The sequence below is a fragment of the Neltuma alba genome, unplaced genomic scaffold (genome assembly GCF_004799145.2).
Source record: "Neltuma alba isolate B1F8T4 unplaced genomic scaffold, ASM479914v2 tig00002822_pilon, whole genome shotgun sequence".
In the NCBI taxonomy this organism is placed as follows: Eukaryota; Viridiplantae; Streptophyta; class Magnoliopsida; order Fabales; family Fabaceae; genus Neltuma; species Neltuma alba.
This window is the reverse complement of record NW_021633030.1, coordinates 16,982-31,858: the sequence shown is the minus strand read 5'-3', so window position 1 is coordinate 31,858 and position 14,877 is coordinate 16,982. Positions and strand designations below refer to the sequence as shown.

At 34.3% G+C, this 14,877-nt stretch overlaps 1 protein-coding gene across 1 annotated transcript; it reads right to left on the bottom strand.

Annotated features, from left to right (window-relative positions):
* Nucleotides 1–2,083: 2,083 nt before the first annotated feature.
* On the bottom strand, nt 2,084–4,647 carry LOC114739310 (protein FAR1-RELATED SEQUENCE 5-like). Its single transcript, XM_028927366.1, has 5 exons — nt 4,537–4,647; nt 2,637–4,497; nt 2,435–2,520; nt 2,236–2,352; nt 2,084–2,137 (listed from the first exon to the last, which is right to left on the bottom strand). Exons 1-5 carry the CDS (start codon nt 4,645–4,647, stop codon nt 2,084–2,086), a joined length of 2,229 nt encoding a protein of 742 aa, XP_028783199.1.
* Between the last annotated feature and the right edge of the window lie 10,230 nt (nt 4,648–14,877).

Below are 14,877 nucleotides of genomic sequence, written 5' to 3'. Positions count from 1 at the left end.
ACCTCCACCAAATTGAAACTGAAGCAGGGGATGTATTTCATTGCAGGGGAGCGAGGGATTTCATCGCAGGGGAGCGAAGGGATTTCATCGCAGGGGAGCTCGTCTCTAACCCCTTTGCCCTCTCTTCTACAACTTCCCCACAGTGGCGTCGACTCCCTTATGGCCGGCGACCAGATCTCTAACCCCTTTGCCCTCTCTTCTACAACTTCTCCACAGTGGCGTCGACTCCCTTATGGCCGGCGACCAGATACCTGAACAGAGCCATGAGAAGGAAACGCCTTTTATCCTTTCTCACAACCAAAGGCGCGCGACAGTGGTGGCGGTGATTCCCCTGTAGACAGCAACCAAATGCTCGATCGAAACCATGAGAACCGCAACCACTCTCATCCTTTCTCATGACCACAAGTTGTAAGTTTCATTTTCTCATCATCCTTTGGCGTCGCTTCCTCATCGACAACGCTGCAAAAATTTCAGTTTCAAGTTCGAATGATAGAAGAGGCAGCGATTTAAGGGCTAATCTGAAACTAGGCTTCTGAGTTTTATGTTTATTCATATTGTCTCCAATTCATGGGCCTATGCTTTGGGACGATTTTTTTGTGATATGTTCATTATTTCCAACTTTATATTTCAGTTGATAAACTTGAGCTTCAACATTTACTACAAGGTATTTTGGCTGCTTATCGTGACTGTGCTGATGAAACATAAGTGCATTTCCTTGAAAGAGAAATGGAATATTTCGTTTGCTGTTACTTAGCACAATAGTTATTCGGTCACTCTTTTTTGGCCAGAAGTTATTCAATCAATTTTAAGTACATATATATTTGAAATTTTCTGATATTATTTTGCCATATTTCTCAATCATACTGCATCAATCCTTAAAAATTTAAATTGGCTTCTTTTATATGGCTCTGTCTCAGAAATGTAGCTATCCTGGCAAGGTTGAGGGATGTGGCCTTTCGTTCAGATTTGTTTCTGATTGTAGCAGGCACAGGCGGAAAAGTGGGCACTTTGTAAAGTCACTTGACTGAGATAAAACATTCATTTGCCATCAGACTGCTTTTGTAACAATATGCACATACGTAGGTAGTCTCAGGATATCATGTCTGACCTTATATCTTCTGGTTAGGTGTAAAGTTATGGATAGAATAGTTGTTTTGTAGGTTATTGTAATCCAATGTATCTAAAGGGGGTGAAAGTGGAGTAGTTCAGAGAATTTTTCATCTTTCTGGGTTATTTGACAGCAGATTTGGTAGAAGTAGCAACTTCAAGTTCTCTGGGAGAGGAGAAATATCATATTGTTGGTGGGTCATGGGCTCTGCACTCTGGAGTAGCAAATTTGATTTGGCATATGAGGAGACACTGTTGTATTTTTATAAATGAAAATATTATGGCTTGTATCATATTTCCATGTAATTGCAATGAGAATAGACGTGTAATACATTCCTATTTTCCTCAATGCTACCACTCACCTTTTTTCCTCTCCTTAATTAATTTATTGCAATTCTTTTATGAGCTGTGGGGGCAGGAAAATCTGGTAGCCATCTTGGTACTAGAGAACGTTGCAGATTTGGTTTATGGCAGCTCATGGGTGTGTTTGAATGAATGGGTTGAATTGGATTTGGACATTGAGAAAAACTTGAGCAAGGAATTAACTTTGCACATGGTAATTTTTTATATAGGCTTGAAAATTTCATCTCTCTGATTGTTTCAAATCTAAGCAACTTACAATATGTACCTGTTGAATACTTGCAAATAAACATTATAGATAAATCATCTAAAGAGAGAAGCTAATTAAATTAAGTATTTTTACCATTGGACAAGTGTTTTTAGCATAAAGTCTTTGCAATAACTAAACACAAGATGGCCTCTTTTTCACTATCTAAAATACTTACATTAATCTAAAAAAAATGAAATGCTTGTATTAAAATAGCTGGGAATCAAAAATCAACCAGCTTACATAACTTCATTATACATCAAAATAGCTGGGAACAAAAAATCGGCCAACTTACACAAAATATACAAAAATAAAGCAAAAAAAAAAATCTTCTTCCATTTGCTTTACTTGAAGAGGATTGAAGGCAAACTATTGGTTTTCTGTAAACGTAGTTGGTGGTCTCCAAGCCGATGGATGTGCTTCCTAAAAATGAATTAAAATATATTAAAAAATAACTATAATTAATTAACATATTTTAAGAAGATGTTGATATGAAAATAATATAACTAGTTGATTTATACCTGATTTAAATTGTTGCTTATGTCAATGATATGAAATGGACTTCTAATGTTCCAAGTACCATAAAAAGCATGTGGGATCATAGAATGACTACTCTGAACAACTTGAGTAGTATTGACCTGTAATATAACAAACATATTCAATAAGAATAATTAAAAAATAATTACAATGTTTATTAATCCTGTAGGCATAGGTAATAACCATTGGATATGTGTAATCAAAGCTTTGGGAAATTGAAATTTGCTCTAGTGCAGTTGAAGCAGCATGTTCCACTCCTTTTTGTTTTTCTACAAAAAAATCAAAATTTAGAAACACATCACTGATATATGGGCATATACAAGAATTTATAAAATTAATATCTTACTTGATTTTCATTGTTTTTCAAAATGGCCTTTTCTTCTACCACTTCCACCCCCTTTTGGCTTTGCTTTTGGGGGATCAAGAATTTGGCCTACTTGAGATGCATCTTGAATGGTGCAATGGATTTCTTTATTCTTTTCCACATTGTTGCTTTTATTCAAATCACGTAGACGTTCTTGAACTTGTTGAGATCCATTGTTGATAACATCCCACATGATATCTTGAGTTTCCTTGTGGTCTTGTGAGGCCAACACAAGGTTATAAAAAGAACGCATAATAGAATTGCGATACACAATTTTTGGATCTTCACTAGTTGCATATTTTTCTTTATGCTCACAATCAGAAAACTTTGCATTTTTTGACCATCGCTTTAAGAAGTATTTATCTGGCACCCTTGTTACACACTTGATGTTATAAACTCTCAATGCATGAGCACAAAGAATACCCATAGATTCAAATTTTTTGCAACTGCAAGTAACATTCTCATTTGAGGAATTAAATTGCACAACCCACCTCTTTGACTCTTTTCCATCCACCCACAGCTCATAATAGAAGATGTCTCCATCTCTTTTAATTTCTTTAAACAAAGTCCCTACTCCATCCAAATATTCCCTCTCAAACAATTTGAAAATTTTTTTAGTATAAATCTTTGATGCATGGCATAAAGTCCTGTTCCTATTGATAGCACATGAAGGAATAGATTGACTATTGTGAAAATCCTCTTCACCCTCAGAGCTTCTCCATTTTTCTACCATCTTTTTAAAAGCTAAGAAGAACTCTGTGAGAGAAGTTTTTTTTGTAGATATTTCTCCCAAAACACTATTAGTGCTCTCACTCCTTTGAGAAGATTTTATATTTGCAGAAAACATGTCTTTACCAAATGCAGTTGACCATTTATGCCGAATTGTATACATTCTATTCAACCACTTATGGTCATTGAGCTCAAATTTCCTAATCATTTCATCCCACGTGATTTCAAATTCTTCTTCTGAGTCACACATTCTCATGCACTTTTGAAAATATGATTGAAAATCACTATCACAATTTAGAGAACCCAAATGAGATGGGGCATTTTTAGATATATGCCATAAGCATAAGCGATGCCTTGTATTAGGAAATATCTTTTCAATCGCTTTAGCCATAGCAGCATCTTGATCAGTGACAATAGTCTGTGGGGGTCGATTTCCCATAGATTTTAAAAATTGATCAAACAACCATTCAAAGGACTCTGCTGATTCATTCATCAGAAAGGCACAACCAAACATTACATTTTGCCAATGATGATTTATTCCAACAAAAGGTCCACAAATTAAATCATACTTATTTGTACGATAAGTTGTGTCAAAAACCACTACATCCCCAAAACAATCATAATCAATTGTTGATCTCCCATCCCTCCAGAAAACATTTGTCAAATGTAATTCTTCATCAAATTGAACACTGTAATAAAACATTGGATCTTCAGCTTGATGACTTTGTAAGAGATTAACTAAACTTTTTCCATCCCCAGCTTTTATTAGTTTCAACTTTTGCTTGTTGACATAATTATAACAATCTTTTTTGGAAAATCCAATATTATCAAATCCATGTGTTTCTTCACCTAAATAACTCCACACATCCTTTGTTCTGATTCCAGTAGTCACCATGGAATTAATGAGGTCACCTTTAGCACTAGGAATATTCCTAGCAGAACGCATAAGGTGCCTATGCTCTTGTTTTACAAGTTCATGATTATGTTCAGTAATCAACTTAGTTATTTTCCATAACCCATCCACTTCAATAGTAAACCGAACCATAGCTTCACAATTTGTCCTTGCATTCATTTTCGTAAATGAAGTGCTGGTACCTTCATCCAAATATTTAGTCCCTTGTTTTGCACACACATATTCTTTTGTACGAATCTTCTTAGTTCCAGTAACATATGTTTGTTTCCATTTTCTAACCGAAAAACCCAACTGATATGCATATTTTGTGTACAAAGCGTATGCCTCATCTTCATTATTTACAATTTGTCCCAAGTAAATATCTGACTCTGGTTGATTAGCTATTTCCATTCTGTGCAATATCAAAGTTAATTAAACACCCTTTATAAAAATAATATATATAATAATAGTAATTGATAAACTAAAAAATATATAACTCAAATTATAAATTAAAATCACACAATATGGCACTTTCCAAATGCTGGTCGACGATTTACAATCCGCAACGCTCAAAATCAACCAATGAATATCTTCATTAACCAACAAATTCATATCTAAGAGTTTACAAATGTTAGTTCCAGTTCCTCACGGCTTCATATAATACCAAAAACACAAGATGCTTTCATTTACATTGAGAATAAACTATTTCATCATTAGCTAATTTGGGACCGACTACAAACAGAGTAACCTTGGGATCAAATATAAAAAGACAGATAGCTCCATTAATGTGTAGAAACTAAATCAAACTGAATCTAAAATGCAGAAACTTTTCAATGTTTAGACAAATAATACAGAGAAGGATTATACCAATGCCAAGCGCCAATGATAGATCAAATACAAAGGGTGAAACAGGGGAGAAAAAAACTCATCACAAATAACACATTTCTTCTATGAACTAAGAAAATCTACAATCTTTATCAAGTACGAATCAAACCTTCTTTGCCCAATACAAAGTCCAGAGAAGACAGAGCAAAATAGGGAGCAATGGAAGGCTCTCTGCTACTGACGTGACTCTCCGCTGATGGTATTATCTTCTGCTAGCGGCATGACTCTCTACTCACAAAGAAGACACAGCAAGGTCCAAAGCTAGGGTGAGCGTTTTCGATTTCTTCCACCTGGGTTAGGGCACGATTGTTCAAGCCTTTCAATCTCTCTCTCTCCAGTCGAAGTATGGCGCGGGAAAATGAAAACGTTCTGTGCGTCTTGTTTTTTCATTTTCCATTTCAGGTTTATTTTGTTTTTCATAAATTGGTGATCTGCCAAGTCAGGGTGCCAGCCAGGATAAAGAGAAGCTGACTTGCTGTGTTTTGATTGGACAGAGTTGGGATGATGTGGCACTCCCAGTGTATCTAAGAATTTCTCTTTTTTTCCTCGCTGTTTGATATCATCCTTTTTCCTTACAAAGAACTCACATTAAGCATCAGTAATTTATTTAGCTATTCTAGAATTATATCGAACAAGATTGTTTTTTTCTTTTGGCCAACATAATGAAGAAGATTAAAGACAATTTTTGGGGAAGTTCCTTCTCTTGATTACCTATAAATTTCTCATCTTCTTGGCCCTCATGGAACTTCAAATCGAATTGTTGGATCACCATAAAAGCCCATGTATCATGCCGGGTCCCCATTTAGTGCTCACTAGGTGATGAGCACCCAATGCTCATCACCTAATGAGTAATTTTAGATTTGGACGGTTAAGATTTAATATTATTAAATAATTATTTTAAATAAAAAAAAATCATATTTTTAAATAATAATAATTAAGAGATTATCTTTATTTTTTATCCTACACCTATTAAAATAAAAATAAATCTAGACTGTCCAAATTAATATTAAAAAACAATTCAGATCTAACAAGTATTGATTCCAATGACCCGTCGTTGTATGCTTAAGGCCCTACCTTTCTCTTGACCTATTTATTCACCTGTAAGAGCTTGAGTTGATATATACACTTGTACTTTCTCTCATCCATCCCATGTGGGATTTTATTTGATACGCACTCTTCACTTATTGTTTTTCTTTCATTTTAGCTGCATGGTGTATTTAATCTAAACCCATGGTTCAGACAAGAAATCTTTAAATTAGTTCCTTTTTATCGCACAACAATAGCTAAATTTCTTGAAAGCTGAAATAATTAAACTTTGGATGGACAAACTTCAGCTTAAAACCTACTTATGCTCTAGATTTTCAGCCGAAGTCGCGGGAATAATTAAACTTGGAATCCATAGGCTTGCACCTTGCAGCAATGTGGAATGGAGAACAAGCACGAAGATATTGAGAGTATTGAACACTCTGTTACACCTTTGGGGAAGGAAACAAAAGAACACTGTGTTCATACACCTTTCCCGCTTTATTATAATCGTGCGCGTCAGTGCAACTACAATGCTTCTGATATTTCCCAATGGTGCTTGGAGAAAGTTATGGAGGTTTTAGGTGATCCTAATACTCACTTAATTGGGTTTTATGGCTCACATGATCAATTCAAAGACACTCTACTTGAAAAAGTCTGTAGAAGAGTCCATCGAGACAAACTGTTTGATATGTTCTGACTGCAATTGTAACCAAAACCCTGATGTGAAAAAAATTCAAGAAGAGATTAGACGCCAACTAGGGCTCTCTTTTAATCAGAAGTGGGGAAAAAAAAAACAAAAAGGCAGACTTGGTGAACAAATGGACATGAGATAGCTGTGTGTGTGCATATATTATAAAAATATAATTCATAAAATAATTATATATTCCATTGTCTCACCTCTCATAATTATTTTTTTTATTTTTTGCATAATGAAAGATTTGGTTGTTTTTTAAAATTATAGTTTTACCCATCATCTTTACTTGCATGGTTTTTAATTAATTTTATTACTATTTTATAATCAATTTTTTACTCCCTTCGTCCTTTTTTTTATAAGCAATATTGGACCTCATCATGTAGATCAAAATGTTAGTTAAAATTAATTAAATATACTAAATGTGTAGAAATTAGAAGTTTTCCCCCCTCTAAAATGCTCTTATTTATGGGGGAAGAGAGTATAAGAAAGAGAATAAGAAAATTATTATAATAAAAAATTTATAAAAGAGAGAGAATATGTGAAGGAGAGATAATAGTTTGGGAAATGAAATAATAAATATATCGAGTATTAAAATAAGTAATTAATATGAGCGAAATAGAAAATTCGCTACAAAAATTAAAGACAACCTGTAAATATTGCTTATATTTAGGGACAAAAGGAAGATGATAATGGTTGCTTATAAAAAGAGATGGAGGGAGTGTTATTTTTATTTTTCATTTTCTATGTCTATGATTGTGAATCTGTGAGTTAGTCATTTGATTGCACCTGTCTGGTTTTTAGTATTGCAATAATAAAATTTAATTCAATTATTTTAATTATAAAATTAAAAATAATTCAATGGTATCAAGTATATATGTATATTTTTGTTTGTGGAACGTTAAACTGAAAGGTTTGAAGGAGGGGAAAAAGGGAAAATACTAAAAAAAAATCTGTTCAATTTTAAAATGATAATTAAGTAATTTTGACAAATTTTGACAGAACAAAATTGTTACAAATTATTACAAGAATAGTCAATATAATCTATTTATTTTTTTTAAATTCAGATTTTTTTGCTTTTTAAAAAAAATTAAAATGAAAAGTCTCACACTACACAAGCCTAATCCCCTGTTCCCCAGGGCCCCGACGTAAACTTTTTTCCGCTTGCAAAGAGCTCACATTAAAACTTACTAACCTACATCATTATTCTAGAATTTTAATCAAGCTGCCTGACAAGTTCTGGTGAAGGCCCTTATCTTAATTATCTACAAATTTCTAATGGAAACTTGCGATTGGCTTCCAATTTAGCGTTTGTTTGGTTCAGCGGTCATAGGTCCAGAAACTCTCTATTTCAGCTTAAAAGTATGTTTGAAAATTTTCAACTTGTTAATGTTCATTGGGTTATTCGTATGGAAAAATTGCGCAGCAAGTCTTCCAAGGCAGAGAGAATTTCTTTCTCTGTATTTTTTTATAATCAACATTTTATTACGTGCACTGGTTCATCTTGGAGAGGACACTGCAAGTGGCATCCTTGTTTGACTCTTTTGCGCAGGGTGTTACTTTTAATTTGTCACCAAAGTCAAGTTCTTAGTTCTTTGTCTTTTCCACTTTACCTTTGGGTTAAGGAAAATGGTTTTTGGAGGGTTCTTAATGGTGCTGTCACTGTAGATATTGGTTTTAGAGGTGTTCTTCAGGATTGTCTTACTCTTTGTAGTATGTTTGCTGATTTTCATCTTATGTGAACATTTGTATTTTTTCTCATCAAAAAATTTTCAACTTGTTTCGCTGATCTGTTATCATGTATGGGCCAAAAGTGAGTTTCAACGCACGATTTGAGTAAGCTAAGCTGGGCAATGTTTTGGGCTTATGCACTGTGCTTATAATGGGAAAAATAACCCTAAAATAATAACTAGAATGTCAGATATTCTTCTCTCATTTTTGTGCCTTTATTCTCTAATTCCAAAGGCTGTTTCGCTTTCTCCGCCACACTCATTCACTCTTATATTTTTATATTTACAAAAACCTTTTTATAATATTTCTAAAATTTCACTTTTTTCTATTAAAATAATTTAAGTTCATTACATTATGTAAATTTTTTTTTATCATTTTCATTATTTAATAAAAATCATAATTTTATAAACTAAACTTAATTTAAATTTATTCTATTATGTAAAATTATTTTTTTATTATTTAATAAAACTCATATCCATTTTAATAATTTTACAAACTAAACTTATTTTTATTTAATCGTAATCTGAATATCTTTTTATCCCGGATCCGAATCTTCTCATAATCCAAACAATTTTTTAACTGGATTCAGATCCTCTCAGCAACCATTTTCTTAGGTGCCTGATAATGATGATAACAACATTTGTAATGTGCATAACAACATTTGTAATCAAATTAACCACTCCAGTCATGCCCATTGACAACTTCCACCATCTCCCTTGGAGGAATTAAGCAAATGGTAAAATGTGTTGACAAAATAGCATACAAGTACACCTGAAGAACATCATAATATATTTATATTAACATTCAGACTTTACTACATGTATAATGGAATTGACTACTGAAGTGATGATATTTACCAAAAACCAGTACGCCTATGACAGAAGTTACATAACTTGTATTCAAATGACAAGTTAACATTAAGATTAAACCACCAGCTAATGTTTCCTTGTCATTCAGATTACAAACATATTCTACCCAGTTAACATCATTTACAAAAAGGATAACCTCTCTATCAGCTATTCTCCCAAAAAAATTAAGGGTTCAAAAGTTATTCTATTTACACTAAAAAAATTACTCATCAATGTTAAACCCAATGTTAGATGTCATCAAAGCCTGCTAACCTGCAACAAAGAAGCATAAATCAATATTTTAGTTCCCCAATAATCAATTTCATTTATCTTTCGAAACACCCAAAAAACACACACACACCCACTTACTCCATTAACAACTTAAATATAGGATTTTACAACTTCACTAATGAGTTTAACAACACTGACCACCTCATGCTTACTGTTTGTCATCATTTTTCCATTTCCGACGCGTCACTCTCTCATCCTGGTCAAACTCTTCATCCAAACCCTCTACACTCACAGACCCATCCCCATTCGAGATTACAGCAAAAAACGAGTCAAGAAATCGGGTGATACTAGCGTTTTAAAGGAAAAATTGCTTACCTTTTCCCTCTTTCCAGATTTCAACCCTTGCTCTAGCTTCATTTTCGCAGCTCTCTCTCTCTTCTGTATATTATTGTTTTCTTCCGGTTCATATTCTTCAGAGAGGTTCAAGGCATTTTAGTCTTTCTACCGAATTGACAAAATTCCAGATTGATACCCCATGCCCATTTGGTCATTTCACTTATTTGCATGCCCATTTTGTCATTTCCAATTTCAACAGTAATTTTTTTGTCATTTTCCCTTTTAATAATCTTCTATTCATGTTTCTTCGTCTATTTACTTTTGCTGTAGGATCATAATGGGGGCTATTATATCTGCTCGTCAGAAACTTCATTGTGCCGTACGGCTTCATTCAATTCCGATCCTTTTGACGCTTTGGAATGGAGAAAGCCAGTCCTGGAGAATGTTATAGGGGCATTAGCTAATCCTAATATTCACTTAGTTGGGATTTATGGCTCACAAGGCGAGGTCAAAGACACTTTGCTTCAAGAGTTAATAGAAGAATTCAAAGAGATCATCTGTTTGATCTGGTTCTTACTACAGCTGTAACAAGAAACCTGACGTGAGAAAGATTCAAGGTGATATTGCTCGTCTACTAGGGTTTACTTTCGATCAGAAATCCAAAGATAAAAGAGCCAAAGAACTGAGTGATAGGATTAAGAACGAGCACAAAATCCTCATCGTGCTTCGTGACCTCTACAAGGGACTTGAACTGGGTAAGGTAGGAATTCCATACGGTGCAGATCATACGGGCTGCAAGATAATACTCACTACTGCAACTGAAGATGTGCTATCCAAACACATGCATACCCAGATAAATTTTATGGTTTAAAAATTCTCTTCCATGATAAAAGCTTCAGCCTTTAATTGAGAGTTTCGTAAATGTGTGCAATAAAGGTTTATTTTAGGGAAAATGACAGTAATATACCAAGTGAATTTCAAAAAGATAAATAAGGCACCTGAATAAGCAAAATGACAAAGAAGGCATCAGGTACCAATCTGGAATTTTGATTTTTTGGCCTAAAGACCAAATTGCCCTTATTATGTTTGAAAACTGAGGAGATAGAGAAAGGTAAAAACCACCTCCTCCCGACGAAAGCAATCCCCTCACTCGGCAAACGAGAAACTGTCCCCACTTGGCGAAACCAATCCACCTACTCGGCGAAACTAATCCCTCCCCTCAGCGAAACTGAATCCCCCTACTCGATGAAACCAATCCCTCCACTCAACGAAACCGAACCCCCCCACTCGACGAAACTAAATCCAAGCTCCTCCAGTCGCCGAAAAAGGTTCTTCGATTTGCAAGGGGATTTGTATGTAAGGGGATTTGCAAACTATTTTCAGGAAATGTAAAGCTACCTGATTTTCAAGTATTGTAAAATCATTTGCCCAGAATGTTACTACACGTATAACGAGATTTATAACTCGTGAAGTGAATTTGACCACTTCTTCGAGGGGTTTGACAACCTGTTTTGAGGGGCAAGGCAACTTTTCTTTACAAAAATATAATTCCATGCTGAATTTGACAAAACACATAGTGGGATTTACAACTTTCACAGTGAGTGTTACTACATTTTCAATGGGATTTGTAACCTTTTGTGAGGGGCTGGCCAATGTTTATGTCAAAAACAAAACAATTCCATGCTAAATTTTACAAAACACATAATGGGAATAACAACTTTCACAGTGAGATTTATTACTTCTTTAATGGGTTTTGCAACCTTTTGTGAGGGGGTGGACAACTTTTCCACGCTGAATTTTACAAAACACATAGTGGGAATAACAGCTTTCACAGTGAGATTTACTACTTCTTCAATGGGTTTGCAACCTTTTGTGAGGGGGTGGGCAACTTTTCTGTCAAAAACAAAACAATTCCACGCTGAATTTTACAAAACACATAGTGGGAATAACAACTTTCAAGTGAGATTTACTACTTTTTCAATGGGTTTTGCAACCTTTTGTGAGGGGCTGGGCAACGTTTCTGTCAAAAACAAAACAATTTCACACTGAATTTTACAAAATACATATTGGGAATAACAACTTTCACAATGATATTTACTACTTCTTCAATGGGCTTTGCAACCTTTTGTGAGGGGCGGGGTAAATTCTCTATAAAAAAACAATACAATTTCACGCTGAATTTTACAAAACACATAGTGGTATTTACAACTTTCATAGTGAGAGTTACTACTTTGTGTAATGTAATGCACCATTCACGAAACAATATTTGCCAAAAACCAGCAGCTATATAATAGCAAATACATTACATATATTCAAATGACTACACCTGAAGTACATCAAAGTAAACATTGAACCATTAACTTCCATACTAACTACATGTGTAATGAAATGTACCATTCACGTAACAGTATTTACCAAAAACCAGTAGCCATATGACAACAGATGCATTACATATATTCAAATGACTGCACTCTACTCTTGTGACGGTTACCAATTTCACCGACAGCACTTTACACCTGCAACGACGGCAATGTGATTTCGAAGAACCTTTTTCGGTGACTGGAGGAGCTTGGATTTAGTTTCACCGAGTGGGAGGATTGGTTTCTCTAAGTAGGGGGATTCGGTTTCACTAGCTGAGTGGAGGGATTGGTTTCGTTGAGTGGGGGGATTTGGTTTCACCAAGTGGGGGAATTGCTTTTGCTGGGAGGAGGCAATTTCTCCCTTTCTCCATCTCCTCAGTTTTCAAACATAATAAGGGCAATTCGGTCATTAGGCTAAAAATCAAAATTTTAGATTGGTACCCAATGCCTTATTTGTCATTTTGCTTATTCAGGTGCCTTATTTGTCTTTTTGAAATTCACATGGTATTTTACTGTTATTTTCCCTTTATTTTATGTGTGCTTCTTTTTCTTTCTTTCTTTCTTTGTTTTTTTTTTGGGGTTTTGGTTCCATAAGATTATGTGTATCTATAATTCTATATTATGCGCTAGATTTTGGTGTTAAGACTCGAAAGCTTGTGAGGTGAAGTTGCTTTCTGCTCAGTGATGTTTTGTTTAGTATAATGAAAAAGTTCTTTGAGAAAATGACCAGTGAATGGGAATTGAAATCGAAAAAGAAGATGAACCTTTCGTAAAACCAATTTGTATGGTTGATATGAATAAAAGAATAAAAATTATTTGAACATAAAAATTGAAAAATAGGATTAAATGATATCTTTTACAATAATAAAAGAGATAATTAGAATTCGACGATCAAAACATCACATGGTTTCTAATGAGATCGGAATTTCTTTAGTTATCTTGATAGAAAACTCACTTTTATGCTGGAGGAGAGTGAAACTTTTTTATAGAAGAATTATTATGGTCTCCTAAATATTACTCACTTTTGCAACTGAGGATGTGCTATCTAATCACATGCGTACCCAAAAAAATTTCATGGTCATGATTCTATCTGTTAAGAAAAGCTTCAGCTTTTTGTTGCAGAGTTTCCGACTATGTGTGTGTTTGTGTGTATATTGTAATGGGTTTATTAAGTGTTTGCACTTGTTTATTTGGGGGGAAAAAAAAGGTTTGCTCTGGTTTCCTTCTTCTAGGGATTATGTATAATAAAATACTGTTCGTCAATACACGTTCTGTAATTTTGCTTAGTTTTCATGAAAATGATAAAACTGATGAACCATTTGAAGTCGCTGATTCTTTTTAACCCTTGTGTTCAAATTTAAACTAGTTATTTCGACTTTGGTTTATGGTTACTTGCACCTTAGAATTTAGTCGCATATGAAAGAAAGACTAGTAAACAAATGCAAATGAAAGAGAGATACATTACGCAAATATACTTATAAGATAATTTATATTACATTATCCTATTCCTACCTCTCACAATTATTTTTTTTGCCTTATGAAATATTTGTTTTTTAAAATTATATTTTTACTTATCATCTTTAGAAGGATTAACTGATCCTAATAGCTTAACTGATCATCATATATAAAAGCCTAAATACAATCATGCCCAGTCCTATGGTCCTTTGATGTATACGTGTGTGGTTATTATTGAGTCGGTCTTGATATTTTGTTGTTGTTGTGATGAAACGTATTGACGTAATGTATAATTGTATATATCCGACAATGATATGAATGCAATATACAAATTCAGGTTTGAAATGACCAAAACGACGACCCTGTGACGGGTGAACTTTTCATTCATCTCCTCACTTTCCACTTGCTTCATCCATGTCAGATCCTGCCGTGCTTCTCTCCTTCTTCCCATAGGGAGCAAGTCTATAGGTTCCAAAGCTGAAATCATAAATTGACGTATGAGATCTTTTAAATCAAGTTTCCTCAACTCACAAACTACGATCTTTTAAGTCTAATCTTTTTGTTAATCTTCTTGAGAAAAGTATTTATGTTATCCATGTTTCTTCGTCTATTGAGTTTTACTGCAGGGTCATAATGGGGGCACTTATAGCTGCTATTTGGCATTTTCTTCGTCAATTATCTGAATTTGACTGAAACCTGCATGGACCAGCCTGAAAAGAAGAAAGGTGGGAAACCGAACGTTCAAGATCGTGGCTTTATTTCATCTTCGTACAATTCCCATTCTTTTGATGCTTTGGAATGGAGAAAGCCAGTGCTGGGGAATGTTATGACGGCATTATCTGACACTAATACACACTTAATTGGAGTTTATGGCTCGCAAGATGAGCTCAAAGGCACTTTGCTTCAAAGAGTTCAAAGAAGAATCCAAAGAACCAACTGTTTGGTATGGTTGAATTATGGCAACAACTATAACCAAACATCTTGATGTGAGGAAGATTCAAGAGGATACTGCTAGTCAACTAGGATTTACTCTTAAAAAACAATTCCAAAGGGAAAAGAGAGCCAGCGAATTGATTCA